At 40.8% G+C, this 22224-nt stretch overlaps 2 protein-coding genes across 2 annotated transcripts; both read right to left on the reverse strand.

The window, feature by feature from the left end:
* Nucleotides 1-3360: 3360 nt before the first annotated feature.
* Nucleotides 3361-9246, reverse strand: LOC125005407. The gene is made up of 3 exons (XM_047580755.1): nt 9139-9246; nt 7558-8086; nt 3361-4231 (listed from the first exon to the last, which is right to left on the reverse strand). Exons 2-3 carry the CDS (start codon nt 8061-8063, stop codon nt 3649-3651), a joined length of 1089 nt encoding a protein of 362 aa, XP_047436711.1. The 5' UTR covers nt 8064-8086; nt 9139-9246; the 3' UTR covers nt 3361-3648.
* Nucleotides 9247-15250: 6004 nt separating this feature from the next.
* On the reverse strand, nt 15251-17124 carry LOC125005943. Its single transcript, XM_047581611.1, has 2 exons — nt 16879-17124; nt 15251-16245 (listed from the first exon to the last, which is right to left on the reverse strand). Exon 2 carries the CDS (start codon nt 16233-16235, stop codon nt 15381-15383), a length of 855 nt encoding a protein of 284 aa, XP_047437567.1. The 5' UTR covers nt 16236-16245; nt 16879-17124; the 3' UTR covers nt 15251-15380.
* Nucleotides 17125-22224: the final 5100 nt, after the last annotated feature.

A 22224-nucleotide genomic window follows, 5' to 3' on the forward strand; every position in this document is an offset into this window, starting at 1 on the left:
GTTGTTAGTTTTTTCTTGTATACATGTAATGTGCTCCTTTATCTACTCAAAGCTTTTTACAAAGTGTTCCTGGAGAATATGGGTTTGGTTACATGCTGCTGAGGACTGTTGTGGTAAATTTGACAAATACGCTAAGAATCAGTTTTAAATTATTAAGCAGTTTTACTTATTGCTAAAAAAAAATCCTCACCATTAAGATTTCTTGTTATAAAACATCCAGTAGCTTCTTTCCTCCCTGACTGAGCCTCCTTCAGTTTCTTGTCCAGAAAGACCAGATATTTGTTCAAAGTGGACAGTGTCTCTGTGGACCCCTCATAATCAGCAGGAAGAGCTCACTTCCCCTTCCTTCTAACATCCGAAATAAGATCTTTCCATTTTTTTTTTTGAGACCAACAAATGCACAGTTTGACGAGGCTTGGTCTGTGCTACTCTCTCTTAGGCACAAGGGAGACCTACACAATCTTAGGTCATAATGTTATGGCTGATCAGTGTAGTGTTTGTAATGCTGTAAAGCTACTTTGTCTCACCAGTAATGACCGTAATAGCTTGTCGTTTCAGTCTCTGGTGATTTCTTTTGACTGCAGGATGTCCGTCCTGTCTTGTGGTCCAGCCATTCATTGTAAACGGAAACAACGTGAATAAAGGCTCCAGGCCAGCCTCAGCCCTTCTCCAGGTTTGCTTCTAAAAATATTGACGTTTCCTTCCCTGCCTGTGTAACCAGCCAACCAGCGTCGGAGCAAATACCACTTGACAGCGCCGCTGTACTAAATGGCTTCTTTAACGGCGACACTTGCTGCTTAAACACAACTCCTCTTATCCGTTGTGTTTGTACTCAGCGGGTCACCTTTTCTGTGTACTGCTGTGTGAATGTAAAGAGATTACAAAACACTGTATTTGCTGTGGGATGCTTTTACTTTTCGGGGTAATTTTGTAATTTCCAGTGTGGCGCAAATATGATGTAGATACACGGCGCTTTGTGCGCTGGTCTGTGTACACTCACAAAGACGTGACGTGCAAGTAAACAAAAAGGTGGAAAAACAAACATGCTGTTCAGTTAGGGATGTGGCCTGACAAACTAAATACAAGCTGTGGGTCATGGTTTATCCAAAGAAACAACAAGGGAATTGAACTTGTAGAAACAGACAATAAGATAATGGATCATTAGTGTACCATTCACTGGGGAAAGAAAACAAGACTAAAACGGTTTCCTCCAACTACAGGTAAGTGTCTGGTCGTGAACAGACTAGTCATGTGAGCTCTGGTTGGGCAACACCTTCAGATATTCCTGTTTAAACCACAATAACACCCCCAGCTCTGGATGACACGGTTGATTGTTATCTTTTGTTGAAGCTCTTTTAGTTTCTCTTCTATTCATCACCTCTTTTATGGTAGTTACTCAGTAGTCTACCGTTACTATGCCAACCTCCCATCTGTCTATCTGTGAATTAAGTATTATGCATTGGACCCCAAAACCGATACAGCAATGGAGCACAGATCCCTACTATATATATTCGGTGTAAAATTGTGTTTTACTTCAAGCTGTTCCTAGTGCCATGTATACACATACCTACAAGCCTATCCCAGCCATCCTCGGGCGAGAGGCGGGGAGATCCTGACCAGGTCGCCAGTCTATTGCAGGGCTAACACACAGAGACAAACAACCATTCGCACTCACACCTACAGTGAATATAGAATCACCAATTAACCCAACAAGCATCTTTTTGGAGGTGAAAACCCACACAGACACAGGGTGAACATGCCTGGCCCAGAAAGCTGGCTTCACGCCTGGATCTTCTCACTGAGAGGCATCGTTGCTAACCACCAAGCCACAAGCTACTCAGATTGACACTTTTATTTTAAACATGAAAATGATTGATGGCCTATTAGTGAAACTGCCACAAATAAGCACACCTGATATCTTACATTTTCTTGTGCTTGAGTCTTTTGGTTGCATTACATGCATTACAATCCATTGTTGCTCATAACAATTTACATACAATTGGTGTAACTTTATTATAAATTCTTACAAAGGTATCTTGTTTTCAAATAATACTGCAGCACCTTAGTCAATCACGTTTTACCTGACAGACCAGTATCATCGAGTGCTACTGAATATGTGTGTGCATTTCTGACTGAAAGATAACATCTGCTGCAATCCCTTTATCTATTCACTACAATATACTGGATTCATGTTAATGTGTATTTAAAGGTATTTCAAACCAAAACAAAGATACACAGTACTGTGCAAAACTTTTAGATGTGGAAAAAAATGCTGTATACCAAGAATGCTTTTAGAAAACGCAAAGTGAGAAAACAAGAGGGAAATCTAATCCCCATCAATATTTGGTGTCATTAAACCTTTGCCTTTAAACAAGCGTCAGCCCTTATAGATACACTTGCACAAAGTCAGGGATTTTGTATGATTGTAGATGCAGTGGTCGGAAGGAAACAGCAGTGCCGTCAGCTCAGAACTGGCAGAAACCAGTGGGACCCAGGTACACCCATCTACTGACCAGGAATGGTCTTCATGGAAGAGTTGCAGCCAAAAATTCTCCCCTCTGACATGGAAACAAGGCCAATAGACTCGACTATGCACGAAAACATAGGAACTGGGGTCAGAAAAATGGCAGCAGGTTCTCTGGACTGATGAGTCAAAGAAGAGCGCTACAATAATGAGCGTTTTTAGGCAACAGTGAAGCATGGTGGAGGTTCCTTGCAAGTTTGGGGCTGCATTTCTGCAAATGGAGACCAATGGTGTCCTCAATGCTGAGAAATACAGGCAGATACTTATCCATCATCAATACCATCAGGGAAGCATACAAGTTTGTTCTGCAGCCATTAACTCATTAAGAACTATCTTAAGCATAAAGAAGAACAAGAAGTCCTAGAAGTGATGGCATGGCTCCCACAGAGCCCTGATCTCAACATCATGGAGTGTATCTAGGATTACATGAAGAGATAGAAGGATCTGAGGAAGCCTATATTCACAGAAGGATCTGTGGTTGCTTCTCTAAGATGTTTCGAACAACCTACCAGCATAGTTCCTTCAAAAACTGTAAGTGTAGCTAGAAGAATTAATGCTGTCTTGAGGGCATAGGTTGGTCACACCAGATATCGATTTGATTTAGATTACTCTTCCATTACCACACTTCCATTTTTGAAAGCATTCTTAGTTTACGGTATTTTTTCCACACCTGCCTAAAGCTTTTGCACAGTAATGTATATTTTATGCTTAGTTCTTCGTAAAGATGATTTTATCTTTAGGAGGGAGGCACTCATGATCGCACAGATCTAGGGATCTGATCTTTTCATTATTTTCTTTCACCTTCATTGTATCAGAATGACAGCAGACACTTCAACTCAGATTCTTGATTTGTTTATTTTTCATGTTACAATGGCATTTTAAAAATAGATTGTCATTTATTCATTATCCAAATATATGACAATATATCTGAACGTACAAAATGAACGAGTAACCCCTCATGGAGTTTACATGTAGCCTTGTGCACCACATCCAGATTAGTACTAGGTTGGGACTGGTTTGATGATACTCTGGATCTGGATTCATTTGGGATCCCAGACACAATCCTTCTCCAAACCATTCTTCACTATTCCACAGTCGGAACCCAGGCAGTGTCGTATCCGTAGTCACATCATGAAGACTTGTCCACAACATGGACAGACGTACGGATTTTGGCCTGGTCTGTATATCCACTCGAGCGGAATTGTTTCAATGGCACTCTCGAGTGAGATTGGGGTTCGGCTTGGTTTAATGACTTTCTGGATCTGGATACGTTTGGGATCCCAGACACAATTCTCCTCCAAGCCGCTCTTCACCATTCCACAGTCAGGTGGCACCCAGGCAGTGTCGTATCCGTGGTTATGCCAATTCTTCTGATGAGGGTGGTTTTGATGATCGATGGCAATCACTTTTCCCACGTTGACCGAAACCCTAATGACGACCCTGTCAAAAAAGGGGTGACCAATAGGATAGCGGCTCGCTTTCTGCAGATCTCTGCTGAGGTAGACACCAGGACCAAGCATGCCATTTGCCGACCGATGAAAGCCAAAGGCCAAGATCCTCTGAGCATTGGCCCTGGTTGTTCCATGGTACATGACATATGTTTTGTCTTCAGCAGGTTCTTCAAGCATCCGAACTTCCCCTGCTGCCAGAAAGTCATCTTCATCCCACTGATACTGTGACCCGTAGCTCATGTTGATGTGCCTGTGTCAAATAACTGCAAATAACAACATGACAGGAATGAAATTTAAGAATCCCCAATTTATAGTCCTATAGCTTTAAAGCTATTTCTGCAAAAAATGACTGAAAACATCAGCAGATTTTCACACAAGTCCAGAAAGCAGATAGAGAACAAATCAAACAAATGAAAGAAATAATAATATTGTAAGTAATAGAGCTTGGGTTAAAATACGTTCATATTTGCAATGATTTTTATGCAGAAACATAAAAAAATTGTGATGTGTAAAATTTTGACTGCACTATATATGCAGATCATGTGATGTTCTGAATGTGTTTACCTAGCTTAGCACCTTTATCTCATCCCTGTCAAAAGAGAAACCATAGCCATTCTTGCTCCTCTGTGAGGATTTACTCAACAGCTTTTTTTTTTTTTTTTTTTTTGGAATCCCTGTTATGTCACTGGACTGGTTATGTTCATAAGATTAAGGAAGCTGTGTTTTATTAGTTAACCCTTTCTGGGGAAAGGAACCATGTATGGTAACTACAACACACATTTTAAATAGCATCTCTGTGTCTCTCAGTGAGGTTTAGAAGTATGTGATTTTCATTCAGCCATTAAGAGAAGGTCTAGAAAACATTATTAAGTCAAATGTGGTGTAAAAGGTCCACTTCAAGGGACTGAATCAGTTGTTACGTTCTAATGCTCTAAATACATATTTACATTTGTTTATTCAGTGTGCAGACTTTCTTTTTAATCATTGAATTTCTCAATGAGATGAATAAAGTATCTATCGATCAATCTAATTTAGATTTTCTCCATGAATCATACATAGGTCTGTCCTGAATGCTAACATTTTTACAGTTTGACAGGTACATTTACATTCTCCCCATCTCAGTTTTCCATCTCATTTGCATTGTAAACACAAAAAACTTTTCTTGCAGTGCCACCAACTACTACGACCAAAACCAATAACTTCGCTTCATTTCAGTTGTATGAACTGGTTCATAGTTTTCCAACCCTGACCTTATAAAAAAATACTAGATACCTTTGGTGCTTCTTAAAACACGGTTGAAACGTGCGGTCGCTTGGTCCTGCAAACAGCAACATAAATCTGGTTTTATGAATCAAAAGTCTGAACACATCCTCATACACCGAGTAATTTAAAAGTTATAGACATTATAAAGGTGTGTCCTGTTCACGTACCTCTCTCTGGATTCCTCCAACAATGTTGGCTGACTTTCACTTTGCTTCAATTAAAGACCTCAAGCTTCAGCAGGAAATTCCACGACCTGACATGATGGTTACGCATGTCTTTTGGTTACAGACATAACATACAAGGCCTAGTTTGCAAAGGCGTGGTTACCACCTAGATAGGTTTCGTTCTTGCCATCCAGCGACACAGTCATCAGTGATTTCAGACAGCATGGGATTTATGGGGCTCTCCTGGTTTCGCCTCATTTTTTTCTGCTGGATGCCTGAAGATAATAAGAAGAGTTGTAATGGTGCCCAGATGTTCACGTATAGTGGTAGATGAAGTGCACCTCAGTTAATGAAAAGATGCACTGCTTAAAGGAAATGGGCAGCATCTTGGGGCGGTAACTCCTGTTTGTCTCTCCTGCAGGTAGCTGATGGTGTGATCTGGAGCCCAGTGTGGCCAGGTTTCAAAAAGTCCTACCTGTCTAGTCAGTAACCTCTCTCGGCTCTTCTTCCCGAGCTCTTCACAGTCCTGTTTGGTTCTGTTCTTTGAGGTTACCCGTATGTCTGTTGCACTCTACAACATTTACACACATACTCCTCACTCATACACATCATATGCCACTTGTCATGGTTTGTCTGTCTTTTATTTTGTAAATCATGCTTTGTGTTTCTTGTTTTATTTTGCCAAGTTTCTTAGTTTCCTTTTGGTCGTGTTTCCTTGTCGTTTTTTCATGTCTGTCCATGTCATGTTGAGTTTCCTGTTTTATTTTGTTAAGTTCTGGTGTTCCTGTCGGTGTTTGTTGTTTGTCCCTTGATTGTTCATTGGTTTCACCTGTGTTGATTGTCATCATGCGTTTCACCTGTGTCTTGTTAGCCCTGAGCCCTCTTGTGTATAAATAGCCCCGCTTTCCCTTTGTTCTTTGTCGTGTCGTTAATGTCACTGCACCATGTTCCATGGTTTTCCATGCTATTTTCCATGGTTTTCCATGCCATGTCCATGATTCCTTTTTGATTTTGGATTTACCTGCCTTGCGCAGCGCCTTTTGTTAATTATTAAATACCTTTTTGTTTGAATTCCCTATCTGCCTCATTTATAGTCCTGCACTTGGGTCCTCACCTCTACAACCTCCTCAAACCTTGATACCACTGACTCTATTGACTTCCACATGTCATATATTTATTGTTAATTTGGCACATTAATTTGATTTAATATGGTGAATTAATAAAATATAATTTAACTGAAATACTGGTGTGTCTCCCCGTTGTTGTGGCCATTTGATCCAGATCATGACACACTCGTCAAATGCTTCAGTTTTGTTTAGCGAGCTGCCATTGAACATGTCTAGTGCAAGGGACCTCAGTAAAACACAAAGAGAGAATGAAGGGACCACCTTTGTTAACAGTGTTTTCAGTTCAAATGCTTGTGATATTAATTTAATTACCAAAAATGTGAATCTAGAACTATGTGATACTTGTTGCCCAAAATCTCCGAGCGTGACTCTGCCTTTCTGAAGATGTCTGGAAAGAACTGAGGGCAAAGCAGTAAAAGGGGAGAAAGAATCTTTATTTTTAGCGACTTGTTCAGTTATATGACTGACTCACCATTATTGCAGTATGTATGAAATCAGATTAATCTGGTGGAACATGGTGCCCTTAATCTAAATGTATATGATAATAAGTATTGTATGAATAGACTGTAAGTGCAAACATAGTCAATTTTAATGAATTACACTGTACATGGCAGGTAAGGGTTTCATTTTTTCGTTCTTTTCTTTCACCTTCATTGTATCAGAATGACAACAGACACTTCAACTCAGATTTCTGATTTGTTTATTTTCCATGTTACAATGACACAGTTTTAGAATAGATTGTCATTTATTCATTATCCAAATATATAAAAATATATCTGAACATACAAAATTAATCAGTAACCGCTCATGGAGTTTACATGTAGCCTTGTGCACCATATCCATAGGTTAGGACTGGTTTGATGATATTCAGGATCTGGATTTGTTTGGGATCCCAGACACAATTCTCCTCCAAACCATTCTTCACCATTCCACAGTTGGAACCCAGGCAGTGTTGTATCCGTGGTCATGTCACGAAGACTTTTCCACAACATGGACAGATGTACTGAGTTGGGAATTATGGTAATGACATCTCGAGTCGAAGTAATTCAAGGAGATTCATGATCGAGATTCCTGGCTGGGTTTGGGTTGGTTTCATGACTTGCTGGATCTGGATTCGTTTGGGATCCCAGACACAATCCTCCTCCAAACCACTCTTCACCATTCCACACTTGGGTGGCACCCAGGCAGTGTCGTATCCGTGGTCATGCCAAGTCTTCTGATATGGGTGGTTTTGACGATTGATGGAAATCACATTTCCCACGTTGACCACAACCTTAATGACGACCCTGTCAAACACGGGGTGACCAATAGGATAGCGGCTCGCTTTCTGCAGATCTCTGCTGAGGTAGACGCCGCGACCAAGCATGCCATCTGCTGACTGTTGAAAGCCAGAGGCCAAGATACTCTGAGCATTGGCTTTAGTGGTTCCATGGTACATGACATATGTTTTATTATTATCTGGTTGTCGGGTCATCCGAACTGCCCCTGCTGGCAGAAAGTCATCTTCAGCCCACTGGTACTGTGACCCGCTCATGTTGATGTGCCTGTGTCAAATAACTGCAAATAACAACATGACAGGAATGAAATTTAAAAATCCCCAATTTATAGTCCTATAGCTTTATAGCTATTTCTCCAAAAAATGACTTAAAACATCAGCAGATTGTCACACAAGTCCAGAAAGCAGATAGAGAGAACAAATCAAACAAATGAAAGAAATAATAATATTGTAAGTAATAGAGCTTGGGTTAAAATACGCTCATATTTGCAATGATTTTTATGCAGAAACATAAAAAAATTGTGATGTGTAAAATTTTCAACTGCACTATATATGCAGATCATGTGATGTTCTGAATGTGTTTACCTAGCTTAGAACCTTTATCTCATCCCTATCAAAAGAGAAACCATAGCCATTCTTGCTCCTCTGTGAGGATTTACTCAACAGCTTTTTTTAGACGTACGAGAGCTGGTCCTGATCGCTATGAATAGTGAAAATACAGCATTCATGTCATCACACAGTCATCTATCAGGAATGGTTATGTTCATAAGATTAAGGAAGCTGTGTTTTATTGGTTAACCCTTTCTGAGGAAAGGAACCATGTATGGTAACTACGACGCACATTTTAAATAGCATCTCTGTGGCTCTCAGTGAGGTTCAGAAGCATGTGATTTTCATTCAGTCATTAAGAGAAGATCTAGAAAACATTATTAGGTCAAATGTGGTGTAAAAGGTCCACTTCAAGGGACTGAATCAGCTGTTATGTTCTAATGCTCTAAATACATATTTACATTTGTTTATTCAGTGTGCAGACTTTCTTTTTAATCATTGAATTTCTCACTGAGATGAATAAAGTATCTATCAATCAATCTAATTTAGATTTTCTCCGTGAATCATACATAGGTCTGTCCTGAATGCTAACATGCTACAGTTTGACAGGTACATTTCCATTCTCTCCATCTCAGTTTTCCATCTCATTTGCATGTAAACACAAAATACTTTTCTTGCAGTGCCACCAACTACTACGACCAAAACCAATAACTTCGCTTCATTTCAGTTGTATGTACTGGTTCATAGTTTTCCAACCCTGACCTTATAAAAAAATACTAGATACCTTTGGTGCTTCTTAAAACACGGTTGAAACGTGCGGTCGCTTGGTCCTGCAAACAGCAACATAAATCTGGTTTTATGAATCAAAAGTCTGAACACATCCTCATACACAGAGTACTTTAAAGGTTATAGACATTATAAAGGTGTGTCCTGTTCACATACCTATCTCTGGATTCCTCCAACAATGTCTGACTTTCACTTTGCTTCAATTAAAGACCTAAAGCTTCAGCAGGAAATTCCACGACCTGACATGATGGTTACGCATGTCTTTTGGTTACAGACATAACATACAAGGCCTAGTTTGCAAAGGCGTGGTTACCACAGAGATAGGTTTCGTTCTTGCCATCCAGCGACACAGTCATCAGTGATTTCAGGTAGCATGGGATTTATGGGGCTCTCCTGGTTTCGCCTCATTTTTTTCTGCTGGATGCCTGAAGATAATAAGAAGAGTTGTAATGCTGCCCAGATGTTCATGTACAGTGGTGGATGAAGTGCATCTCAGTTAATGAAAAGATGCACTGCTTACAGGAAATGGGCAGCATCTTGGGGCGGTAACTCCTGTTTGTCTCTCCTGCAGGTAGCTGATGGTGTGATCTGGAGCCCAGTGTGGCCAGGTTTCAAAAAGTCCTACCTGTCTAATCAGCCTCTCTCTGCTCTTCTTCCCGAGCTCGTCACAGTCCTGTTTGGTTCTGTTCTTTGAGGTTACCCGTATGTCTGTTGCACTCTACAACATTTACACACATACTCCTCACTCATACACATCAAATGCCACTTGTCATGGTTTGTCTGTCTTTTATTTTGTAAATCATGCTTTGTGTTTCTTGTTTTATTTTGCCAAATTTCTTAGTTTCCTGTCGGTCGTGTTTCCTTGTCGTTTTTTCATGTCTGTCCATGTCATGTTGAGTTTCCTGTTTTATTTTGTTAAGTTCTGGTGTTCCTGTCAGTGTTCGTTGTTTGTCCCTTGATTGTTCATTGGTTTCACCTGTGTTGATTGTCATCATGCGTTTCACCTGTGTCTTGTTAGCCCTGAGCCCTCTTGTGTATAAATAGCCCCGCTTTCCCTTTGTTCTTTGTCGTGTCGTTAATGTCACTGCACCATGTTCCATGGTTTTCCATGCTATTTTCCATGGTTTTCCATGCCATGTCCATGATTCCTTTTTGATTTTGGATTTACCTGCCTTGCGCAGCGCCTTTTGTTAATTATTAAATACCTTTTTGTTTGAATTCCCTATCTGCCTCATCTATAGTCCTGCACTTGGGTCCTCACCTCTACAACCTCCTCCAACCTTGACACCACTGACTCTATTGACTTCCACATGTCATATATTTATTGTTAATTTGGCACATTAATTTAATTTAATATGGTGAATTAATAAAATATAATTTAACTGAAATACTGGTGTGTCTCCCTGTTGTTGTGGCCATTTAATCCAGATCATGACACACTCGTCAAATGCTTCAGTTTTGTTTAGCGAGCTGCCATTGAACACGTCTAGTGCAAGGGACCTCATTAAAACACAAAGAGAGAATGAAGGGACCACCTTTGTTAACAGTGTTTTCGGTTCAAATGCTTGTGATATTAATTTAATTACCAAAAATGTGAATCTGGAACTATGTGATACTTGTTGCCAAAAGTCTCCGAGCGTGACTCGGCCTTTCTGAAGATGTCTGGAAAGAACTGAGGGCAAAGCAGTAAAAGGGGGGAAAGAATCTTTATTTTTAGCGACTTGTTCAGTTATATGACTGACTCATCATCACTGCAGTATGTATGAAATCAGATTAATCTGGTGGAACATGGTGCCCTTAATCTAAACGTATATGTTAGTAAGTATTGTATGAATAGACTGTAAGTGCAAACATAGTCAATTTTAATGAATTACACTGTACATGGCAGGTAGGGATCTGATCTTTTCATTATTTTATTTCACCTTCATTGTATCAGAATGACAGCAGACACTTCAACTCAGATTTCTGACTTGTTTTTTTTCCATGTTACAATGACACAGTTTTAGAATAGATTGTCATTTATTCATTATCCAAATATATAAAAATATATCTGAACATATAAAATGAATCAGTAACCGCTCATGGAGTTTACATGTAGCCGTGTGCACCACTTTCAGAGTAGTGCTGAGTTGGGACTGGTTCGATGGTTTTCAGGATCTTGATTCGTTTGGGATCCCAGACGCAATTCTCCTCCAATCCACTCTTCACCATTCCACAGTTGGGTGGCACCCAGGCAGTGTCGTATCCGTGGTTATGCCAATTCTTCTGATGAGGGTGGTTTTGATGATCGATGGCAATCACTTTTCCCACATTGACCAGAACCTTAATGACGCCTGTCATTCCAGGGTGATCAATGGATAGCGGCTCGCTTTCGGGCAGATCTCTGCTGAGGTAGACGCCGCGACCAAGCATGCCATCTGCGACTGTTGAAAGCCAGAGGCCGAGATACTCTCAGCATTGGCTTTAGTGGTTCCATGGAACATGACGTATTTTCTGTTATTTCTGGGTTCTCGGACAAACGTAACTGCCCCTCCTGCCACATCGTCATATTCAGACCACTGATACTCAGACTCCCAGCTCATGTTGATGTTCCTGTGTAAAATAACTGCAATAAAAACATAACAGGAATGAAAATTAAGTATCCCCAATTTACAGTTTTTGCTCCCCTCCCCATTTCTGCATAACAATTACTTAAAACAATGACAGATTGTCACACACATCCAGAAAACAGATGGAGAGACAAGAATGGAGAGAAACAAATGAAAGACATAATAATATTTTATAATTTAGTAATTGTCCTGGATGAACAAGTAACAGGGCTTGGGTTAAAATATGCTTATATTTGCAATAATCTTTATACAGAAATGTAGAAACTCTGGGCACGTATACTTTTTAACTGCACTATATATGCAGATCATTAGATGTTCTGAATGTGTTTACCTAGCTTAGCACCTTTAGCTCATCTCTATCAAAAGAGAAACCATAACCATTCTTGCTCCTCTGTGAGGATTTACTCAACAGCTTCTTTTTAGACGTACGAGAGCTGGTCCTGATTGCTATGAATAGTGAAAGTACAGCATTCATGTCATCACACAGTCATCTATCAGGAATGGTGGCTGACTGTTGGAAGCCCTGTTATGTCACTGGACCTGCTATGTTCATAAAAATTAAGGAAGCTGTGTTTTATTAGTTAACCCTTTCTGGGGAAAGGAACCATATATGGTAACTACAACACACATTTTAAATAGCATCTCTGTGTCTCTCAGTGAGGTTTAGAAGCATGTGATTATTATTCAGTCATTAAGAGAAGATCTAGAAAACATTATTAGGTCAAATGTGGTGTAAAAGGTCCACTTCAAGGAACTGAATCAGCTGTTATGTTCTAATGCTCAAAATACATATTTACATTTGTTTATTCAGTGTGCAGACTTTCTTTTTTTCTCATTGAATTTGTCATTGAGATGAATAAAGTATCTATCAATCTATCTAATTTAGATTTTCTCCATGAATCATACATAGGTCTGTCCTGAATGCTAACATTTTTACAGTTTGACAGGTACATTTCCATTCTCTCCATCTCAGTTTTCCATCTCATTTGCATTGTAAACACAAAATACTTTTCTTGCAGTGCCACCAACTACTACGACCAAAACCAATAACTTCGCTTCATTTCAGTTGAATGAACTGGTTCATAGTTTTGTAACCCTGACCTTATAAAAAAAATAGTAAATACCTTTGGTGCTTCTAAAAACACGGTTGAAACGTGCGGTCGCTTGATCCTGCAAACAGCAACACAAATCTGGTTTTATAAATCAAAAGTCTGAACACATCCTCATACACAGAGTACTTTAAAAGTTATAGACATTGTAAAGGTGTGTCCTGTTCACGTACCTCTCTCTGGATTCCTCCAACAATGTTGGCTGACTTTCACTTTGCTTCAGTTAAAGACCTCAAGCTTCAGCAGGAAATTCCACGACCTGACATGATGGTTACGCATGTCTTTTAGTTACAGACATAATATACAAGGCCTAGTTTGCAAAGGCGTGGTTACCACAGAGATAGGTTTCGTTCTTGCCATCCAGCGACACAGTCATCAGTGATTTCAGGCAGCACGGGATTTATGTGGCTCTCCTGGTTTCGCCTCATTTTTTTCTGCTGGATGCCTGAAGATAATAAGAAGAGTTGTAATGCTGCCCAGATGTTCACGTACAGTGGTGGATGGAGTGCATCTCAGTTAATGAAAAGATGCACTGCTTACAGGAAATGGGCAGCATCTTGGGGGAGTAACTCTTGTTTGTCTCTCCTGCAGGTAGCTGATGGTGTGATCTGGAGCCCAGTGTGCCCAGGTTACAAAAAGTCCTACCTGTCTAATCAGCCTCTCTCGGCTCTTCTTCCCGAGCTCGTCACAGTCCTGTTTGGTTCTGTTCTTTGAGGTTACCCGTATGTGTGTTGCACTCTACAACATTTACACACATACTCCTCACTCATACACATCATATGCCACTTGTCATGGTTTGTCTGTCTTTTATTTTGTAAATCATGCTTTGTGTTTCTTGTTTTATTTTGCCAAGTTTCTTAGTTTCCTGTCGGTCGTGTTTCCTTGTCGTTTTTTCATGTCTGTCCATGTCATGTTGAGTTTCCTGTTTTATTTTGTTAAGTTCTGGTGTTCCTGTCGGTGTTTGTTGTTTGTCCCTTGATTGTTCATTGGTTTCACCTGTGTTGATTGTCATCATGCGTTTCACCTGTGTCTTGTTAGCCCTGAGCCCTCTTGTGTATATATAGCCCCGCTTTCCCTTTGTTCTTTGTTGTGTCGTTAATGTCACTGCACCAGGTTCCAAGGTTTTCCATGTCATGTACCATGGTTTTCCATGCCATGTCCATGATTCCTTTTTGATTTTGGATTTACCTGCCTTGCGCAGCGCCAATGCTAACATGCTACAGTTTGACAGGTACATTTCCATTCTCTCCATCTCAGTTTTCCATCTCATTTGCATTGTAAACACAAAATACTTTTCTTGCAGTGCCACCAACTACTACGACCAAAACCAATAACTTCGCTTCATTTCAGTTGTATGAACTGGTTCATAGTTTTCCAACCCTGACCTTATAAAAAAAAATACGACATAGTTTTGATGCTTCTTAAAACATGGTTGAAATGTGCGGTCCCTTGGTCCTGCAAACAGCAACATAAATCTGGTTTTATAAATCAAAAGTCTGAACACATCCTCATACACAGAGTACTTTAAAAGTTATAGACATTATAAAGGTGTGTCCTGTTCACATACCTATCTCTGGATTCCTCCAACAATGATTTTCACTTTGCTTCAATTAAAGACCTCAAGCTTCAGCAGGAAATTCCACGACCTGACATGATGGTTACGCATGATGGTTACGCTCTCCTGGTTTCACCTCATTTTTTTCTGCTGGATTCCTGAAGATAATAAGAAGAGTTGTAATGCTGCCCAGATGTTCATGTACAGTGGTGGATGAAGTGCATCTCAGTTAATGAAAAGATGCACTGCTTACAGGAAATGGGCAGCATCTTGGGGGAGTAACTCCTGTTTGTCTCTCCTGCAGGTAGCTGATGGTGTGATCTGGAGCCCAGTGTGGCCAGGTTTCAAAAAGTCCTACCTGTCTAGTCAGTAACCTCTCTCGGCTATTCTTCCCGAGCTCGTCACAGTCCTGTTTGATTCTGTTCTTTGAGGTTACCCGTATGTCTGTTGCACTCTACAACATTTACACACATACTCCTCACTCATACACATCATATGCCACTGACTCTATTGAAAGATGTCTGTAAAGAAACCTCTAGAAGGAAATTAAGAAAGAAGCAGAGGGCAAAACAGTAAAAGGAGAAGAAAGAATCTTTATTTTTAGCTACTTGTTCAGTTATATGACTGACTCATCATTACTGCAGTATGTATGAAATCAGATTAACCTTAATTAATCTTAATCTATACGTATATGTTAGTAAGCATTGTATGAATAGACTGCTAGTGCAAACACAGTACATTTGAATGAATTACATTGTACATCGCAGGTAGGGATCTGATCTGTTTATTATTTTCTTTCATCTTCATTGTATCAGAATGACAGCAGACACTTCAACCCAGATTTCTGACTTGTTTATCTTCCATGTTACAAAGATACAGTTTTAAAATAGATTGTCATTTATTCATTATCCAAATACATAAAAGTATATCTGAACATACAAAATCAACGAGTAACCCTTCATGGAGTTTACATGTAGCCGTGTGCACCAGATCCATAGGTTAGGACTGGTTTGATGATATCCAGGATCTGGATTCGTTTGGGATCCCAGACACAATCCTCCTCCAAACCACTCGGCACCATTCCACACTTGGGTGGCACCCAGGCAGTGTCGTATCCGTGGTCATGCCAAGTCTTCTGATATGGGTGGTGTTGACGATTGATGACAATCACTTTTCCCACGTTGACCAGAACCCTAATGACGACCTTGTCGTACTCGGGGTGATCAGTAGGATAGCGGTTCGCTTTCTGCAGATCTCTGCTGAGGTAGACACCAGGACCAAGCATGCCATTTGCCGACTGACGGAAGCCAAAGGCCAAGATTTTCCTAGCATTGGCACTAGTGGTTCCGTGGTACATGACATATGTTCTGTTATTATCTGGTTGTTGGACCATCCGAACTGCCCCTACTGGCAGAGGTAAAACGCTTGCTATCAGTCGCGCTTTATTCAGGTCTGCTTTGAGGCAGGCCCGGTAACTAGACATATCATCTAGCGATTGACGAATGCCAGAGATCAAGTTTTTCTTTATTTTGGCACTAGTGGTTCCGTGGTACATGACACATGTTTTGTAATTATCTGGTTGTTGGACCATCCGAACTGTCCCTACTGGCAGAGGTAAAACGCCTGCTATCAGTCGCGCTTTATTCAGGTCTGCTTTGAGGCAGGCCCGATAACTAGACATATCATCTAGCGATTGACGAATGCCAGAGATCAAGTTTTTCTTAAAATTGCCACTAGTGGTTCCATGGTATATGACATATGTTTTGGTATTATGTGGCAGAAAGTAATCTCCAGCCCAATGACGCTGTGACCCGTAGCTCATGTTGATGTCCCTGCAGGAAAGATGTTTATTATGATTTAAGGTGTAAAATAACTGCAAATTACAACATCACAGGAATGAAAATTATGAATCTTTCATTTACTGTCTTTCGGTCATTCTGCATAAAAATTACTCATCTCTATCAAAAGGAAACAATAGTTGTTCTAGCTCCTTTGTGAGGATTTACAGCAGCTTTTCTTAGATGTAAGAGTGTTGCTTTTTATTTTATTTATTTTTTTGGTCCTGATTAACAGTGAAAATACAGCGTTCATGTTACAGTCATCTTCCAGTAAATGGAGCTGATTGTTGACTGCCATGTTATGTCACTGGATTGGTTACGGTAATACGAATAAGGAAGTTATGTTTTACTACTTAATCCTTTATGGGACAAGGAAGGTAACTTATGTTCTAATGCTCTAAATGCATGTTTACATTTGTTTACCAGGCCAAGGAACCAAATAATGTTAATTTTATTAATCTTGATATTAGAGAGCAAAGCAGCCACGCACATCCAAAGTAAACAGGTGCCGAAAATAAAGGCATCAGGAAGAAAAACGAAAGCATTACTCCCAACTACTACGACCAAAACCAATATCTTTGCTTCATTTCAGTTGTATGAATTAGTTCACAGCTTTCCAACCCTGACCTTATGAAAAATAATAGATAGCTTCGGTGGTTCTAAAAACACAGTTGAAATGTGCCGTTGTTTGGTTCTGCAAACAGTAATATAAATCTGGTTTATAAATCAAAAATCTGGACACATCCTCATACGCAGAGTACTGAGAATATTTACTTTAAAATTACAGGCATTTTAAAGGTGCGTCCTGTTCACGTACCTCTCTCTGGATTCCTCCAACAATATTAATTGAGTTTCACTTTGCTCCAAGTAAAGACCTCAAGCTTCAACAATGGCCGAATGGGAGTTGACTGCTGGCAGCTCGGTTATATCACTGGGCTATTTATGATCTTAACAATAAGGAAACTGTGTCTACTACTGCCCATTACCCTTTATGGGGCAAGGATCATATCATAAATTCAGCACACATTTTAAATTGCGTCTCTGTGCCTCTCAGTGAGGTTTAGAAGCATGTGATTTTCATTCAGCCAATCAGAGAAGATCAAGGAAAAACTCAAATGTGGTGTAAGAGGTCCACTTCTGCCTGAACAATGAACATAACTACTTTATTAGGTACCACAAAGAAGTGGCCTAATGTTGTCTAATGTGATAATATGTATGTTGACAAGTGCCTGAATCAGTACTAAGTTCTATGTTTACACATTAGTTTACCAGGCCAAGGAACCATACTTGGTAAATTCAAAGTAAACAGGTGCCGGACTAAAACTCAAATCATCAGGAAGAAAAAACGAAAGTCTCCACACTAGGGCTTCCTCTCACATCCACAGATGTGCTAAATAAATGGACGTAAAGAGGGAGCCCTAGTGTGCGGACTTCATTTTTTCTTTGTAATTTTGATTTTCTGTTTGATGACAAGCTGATCATTTGAATCAGGTGTGGTGGAGGAGGGAAACATCGAAAACATGCAGGGCAGTGGGTCCCGAGGACCGGAATTGAGAAACACTGACCAACAACATAACACTGTAGGGTTGAAGTATTTCAATGAGTGCCTTATAAAGGGTTAAAGTAGCATATCCTGCTGAGTTCTGTCCTGAATCATTGCTGTGGTCTAATTTGCAAAGGCGTGGTTAACATAGACATAGGTTTCGTTCTTGCCATCCAGCAACACAGTTATCAATGACTTCAGGCAGCACGGGATTTATGGGGCTTTCCCGGTGTTGCCTCAATTTTTCTGCTGGATGTCTGAAGATGAGAAGAAGAGTTATAATGTTGCCCAGATGTTCATGTATAGTGGCAGATGAGCTGCGTCTCAGTTAATCGCAAGACGCACTGCTTACAGGAAATGGGCAACAAGGAGTGCCCATACAAACACACTTCTGCTCTATGTGCTTACTTAGGTTTTCGTTGTGTTGCTGCCTGCATACTTTCATGTCCATGTGGGTCATGCTGGCTTTGCACTCTCCACCTCTGACAGAGTCATAGTCCATTTGGCACTAGACTGATTCTCATTAGGCACTTTGTTAATCATTTGTGTCCCTCTGGGTTGTGGGTCTTTATGACTTTAGTTCATTTATTTATAGTTCTTTGCATTAATTTTGGTTATTTATTTATTTATTTTTTTACATCTTTGTTGTCGTTTTGTTTGTTTTAGTTGTTTTGTACAACTTTTTGGACATTTTGTGTGTCTGTAGGTTGTTTGATTTACTTCTGTGGTATGTGGCCTCTTTGTTCATCTTTGTGTCATTTGTTTGATCACTGTTGAGGCAATTAGTGGTCCTTTTCTAGGTGAGTTGGACATCTTCATGTCTCTGTGTAATCACTTTGTATGATTTTTTTCATTATGTCATTGTGGAGTTCTTTGTGTTCCACTTGGTGTCTTTTTGTTGCCTCAGTACCATCTTCAAAAAGTGTCAGGAAGTGTCTTTAATCTATCAGTTTTGAATGGGTACGTGGTCATTATTTCACCTGTCAAATGCTTCAGTTTTCTTTAAAGAGCTGCCACTGAACATGTCTAATGCAAGGGCCCCCACAAAAAAACACAAAGACACATTGAGAGGACCACCTTTGTTAACAGCGTGTTTGGTCAAGTTCTCGTGATATTAATTCAATTACCAAAAAGGAGAATCTGGAGCTACGTGACACTCGTTTCTCGAGGTCTCAGAACGTGACTCAGCCTTTTCTGAAGATGTCTGTAAAGAAACCTCTAGAAGGAGATGAGTACAGCAACAGAGGACAAAGCAGTAAAAGGGGAAGAAAGAATCTTTATTTTTAGCTACTTGTTCCATTATATCGCTGACTCATCATCACTGTAATATGTATGAAATCAGATTAATCTAGTGGGAAGTGTATTAGGAGGAGAGCAGACCTGCTGCATCTATAACGGTGTTTACTGCATGGGTGGAGTACGTCTGTGAAGGTTCTCAATCATCCAGGTCGACACTGTTAGTCCCTTCAGACGCACAACCCTTCTACATTGATCTGTTGGCAATTTGAATAAAAGCCTTCTTAGTTTTCCATTAATGTCATGACCATGGGGCCCCAAAATCTATACATATGTGTTGGTAATTAGTGTATTAATACACTGCAAGTGCAAACACAGACCATTTTAATGAATTACACTGTACATGGTAGGTGGGGATCTGATCTTTTCGTTCTTTTCTTTCACCTTTATTGTATCAGAATGACAGCAGACGCTTCAACTCAGTCTGTCTGGAAAGAAACTGAGGGCAAAGCAGTAAAAGGGGAGAAAGAATCTTTTAGCTACTTGTTCAGTTATATGACTGACTCATCATTACTGCAGTATGTATTGTTATGACCCAGGGTCATTGTGTAATATTCGTTTTTGGATGTATGACTTGTCTGTGCTGTTTTTTTTTCCCTTTTCCATGTGCTGTTCCTCCCTGCCTGAGGGTGGTGCCACCTCTGTTGGTCTCCAGGTGCTGGCTGGCAATTGGTGAATGGGTGGGAGGAAACCCTATAAAATGGCCGTCGTTTTGGAGTTCTTCCTCTCCTCTTGACCCTCCTCCCAACTGAACCAGGCATTTGTGTGTGATTTGGCAATTTGTATTTGTTAGCAGACCAGGTAGTGGTAAGGGTGAGTAGCTCTTTTTGTTGGGACCTTTTTCTCCTGTTTATTTTTTATAGGGAGTCAGGTTAGAAACCTGTATTTTGATTTCCTTTATTTTTGATTAGGTAAGTCAGCTTGGGGGCACAGTGTTTTTTTTTTTGTTTGTTGTTTTGGGCCATGTTCACCCTGAAGCCTAGCACTACCATTGTTGATTAAATAAATAATTATTTGTTGGTCTGCAGCTCTGTTGTATGGTCTTCCTTGGGAGTGGGAGAGAGAGGGGGGCGTCCTTTCCATGTTACATTCGGTTCCCCTAGGTCGGACGTAACATGAATGGAATCTCGTCGTTCTTTCTCTGTTTCGTTGTGTAAAGTGAATTGACCTTTTCTCTCTCGTGGTCTCTGCTTGTCTGTTTGGCAGTTTTCTTTTGTGGTGGGGGCAGATGTGTAAGTGGAATGGAGTTCAAATTGGAGGAGTTTGTGGCTAATCCAACCGCAGAGGTTTTAAGAAGGTGTAAAAAGGCTGATTTGGGCCTTATTGCCAGTTCGTTTGAGGTGCATGTGCCAACTGGTGCAAAGAAAGAGGAGATACATGATCTACTCTATGTGAAGCTGAGTGAGAGGGGATTAATCGGTGGGCCAGCTCCCATGGTCGGAGCTGAGCCAGGTGATCTTGCAGGTGTTTCTGCCCCACTCCCAACCGCCCAGGCCCAAGCTGGCATGAATGCAGAGGAGCTGAGGCTCACCCTGCGTATAAAGGAGGTTGAGTTGAGACAGCGGGAGCTGGAGGTGGAGACTATGCACCTGAGAGTAAGGGCTCTGGAGTTAGAGCGGGGAACTGCTGTAACTGCCAGCCCTGTACCCACGCAGACAACCACGCCCAGTCCCCATGACAGCTTTGATGTGAGCAGGCACATTGCACTAGTTCCTCCATTCAGGGAATCTGAAGTCGATTCATATTTTAGTGCATTTGAACGCATCGCTGCTACACTACATTGGCCAAAGAGTGTGTGGCCTCTGCTACTTCAGTGTAAGCTAGTTGGGAAAGCACAGGAAGTGTGCAACTCTTTGTCTATTGAAGACAGCCTCAATTATGACTCAGTGAAAGCCACTGTCCTTAGAGCCTATGAATTGGTACCAGAGGCATATAGACAAAAATTCAGGAACTGTGGAAAAACTGCCAACCAGACACATGTTGAGTTTGCGAGGGAGAAGAGTGCTCTGTTTGACAAGTGGTGTCAGGCCAGTAAGGTAACTACTTTTGATCATTTGAGGGAGCTCATTTTGCTGGAGGAATTTAAAAACCGGTTACCTGAGAAAATTGTCATTTATCTGAATGAGCAAAAAGTCACCTCACTCACTGATGCTGCTGTGCTTGCTGATGAATTTTTGTTAACACACAAAAGTGTTTTTTCTCCCCCAGTGTGCCGTGAACCAGTCCCCAGTGGCCGGAGCCCTAGACCACTCAAAAACTCCCGTCGTAACTCCACTGCTGCTTCTGGTGACACTGAGAGACGAGAGTGTTTCTACTGCCATGAGCAGGGTCACCTCATTGCGGTCTGTCCCACTCTTCGAAGAAAAGACCAATCTAAGAATGTCAAATCACCATCCCCTATCAGTTTCATACACACCAAGCCACATCACCAGCAACAATTGGATGTAGTAGATGGAATTGATGAGGATTTCAAACCATTTGTAACTCAAGGGTCTGTTTCTCTTGAGGGAGTAGATAAACCAGTTCCTATCACTATCCTTCGGGACACCGGTGCAAAACAGTCCCTTATGTGTGAAGGCATTCTTCCCTTTTCAGCTCAGTCATACTGTGGTTCTGACATCATAGCATGGGGGGTTAAGCTAAGTGCTGTGCGGGCCCCATTGCATTTCATTCAGCTCACCTCCAAGATTGTGTCAGGCAAATTCAAAGTCGCTGTGAGACCCCAGCTGCCAATAGTTGGTATTGATCTGATCCTTGGCAATGATTTGGCAGGTGGTAAGGTTTTTCCATCCCCAGAGGTAACTGAAAACCCAGTAACAGATTTGTGCGTTTCCAGCTCTGCTGCACCCGGTTCACCTCCTTTATTTCCTGTGTGTGCTGTAACCCGTGCTCAGGCCCGGAAACTTGGAGACTTGGTGGATCTCAGTGACTCTTTTATGTTCTCTGACCCCACAGATTCTCTCTCAGATGCTAAAGAGAATGTTGTTGTTGAGCTCCAGCCAGATGTTGAAACCCTCACACTTTCAATAGACAGAGAACAACTAATCAAAGCACAGAAAACTGATCCCACTTTGTCTCCATGTTTCTCTCCTGCAACAGATCCAAAATGTGATAAGTCTGGGTCCTAACTGATA

The sequence above is a fragment of the Mugil cephalus genome, chromosome 3 (assembly GCF_022458985.1).
Source record: "Mugil cephalus isolate CIBA_MC_2020 chromosome 3, CIBA_Mcephalus_1.1, whole genome shotgun sequence".
Taxonomy (NCBI): domain Eukaryota; kingdom Metazoa; phylum Chordata; class Actinopteri; order Mugiliformes; family Mugilidae; genus Mugil; species Mugil cephalus.

Bases quoted from the DNA above. Each gene is read 5' to 3' on its own strand.
- LOC125005407 (XM_047580755.1), bottom strand. From the start codon at position 8,063: ATGAGCGGGTCACAGTACCAGTGGGCTGAAGATGACTTTCTGCCAGCA. The intron at 4,232-7,557 runs GTCATTACCATA...TGCAGTTATTTG, and splicing joins GAATTACTTCGACTCGAGAT to ACACAGGCACATCAACATGA.
- LOC125005943 (XM_047581611.1), bottom strand. From the start codon at position 16,235: ATGAGCTACGGGTCACAGCGTCATTGGGCTGGAGATTACTTTCTGCCA.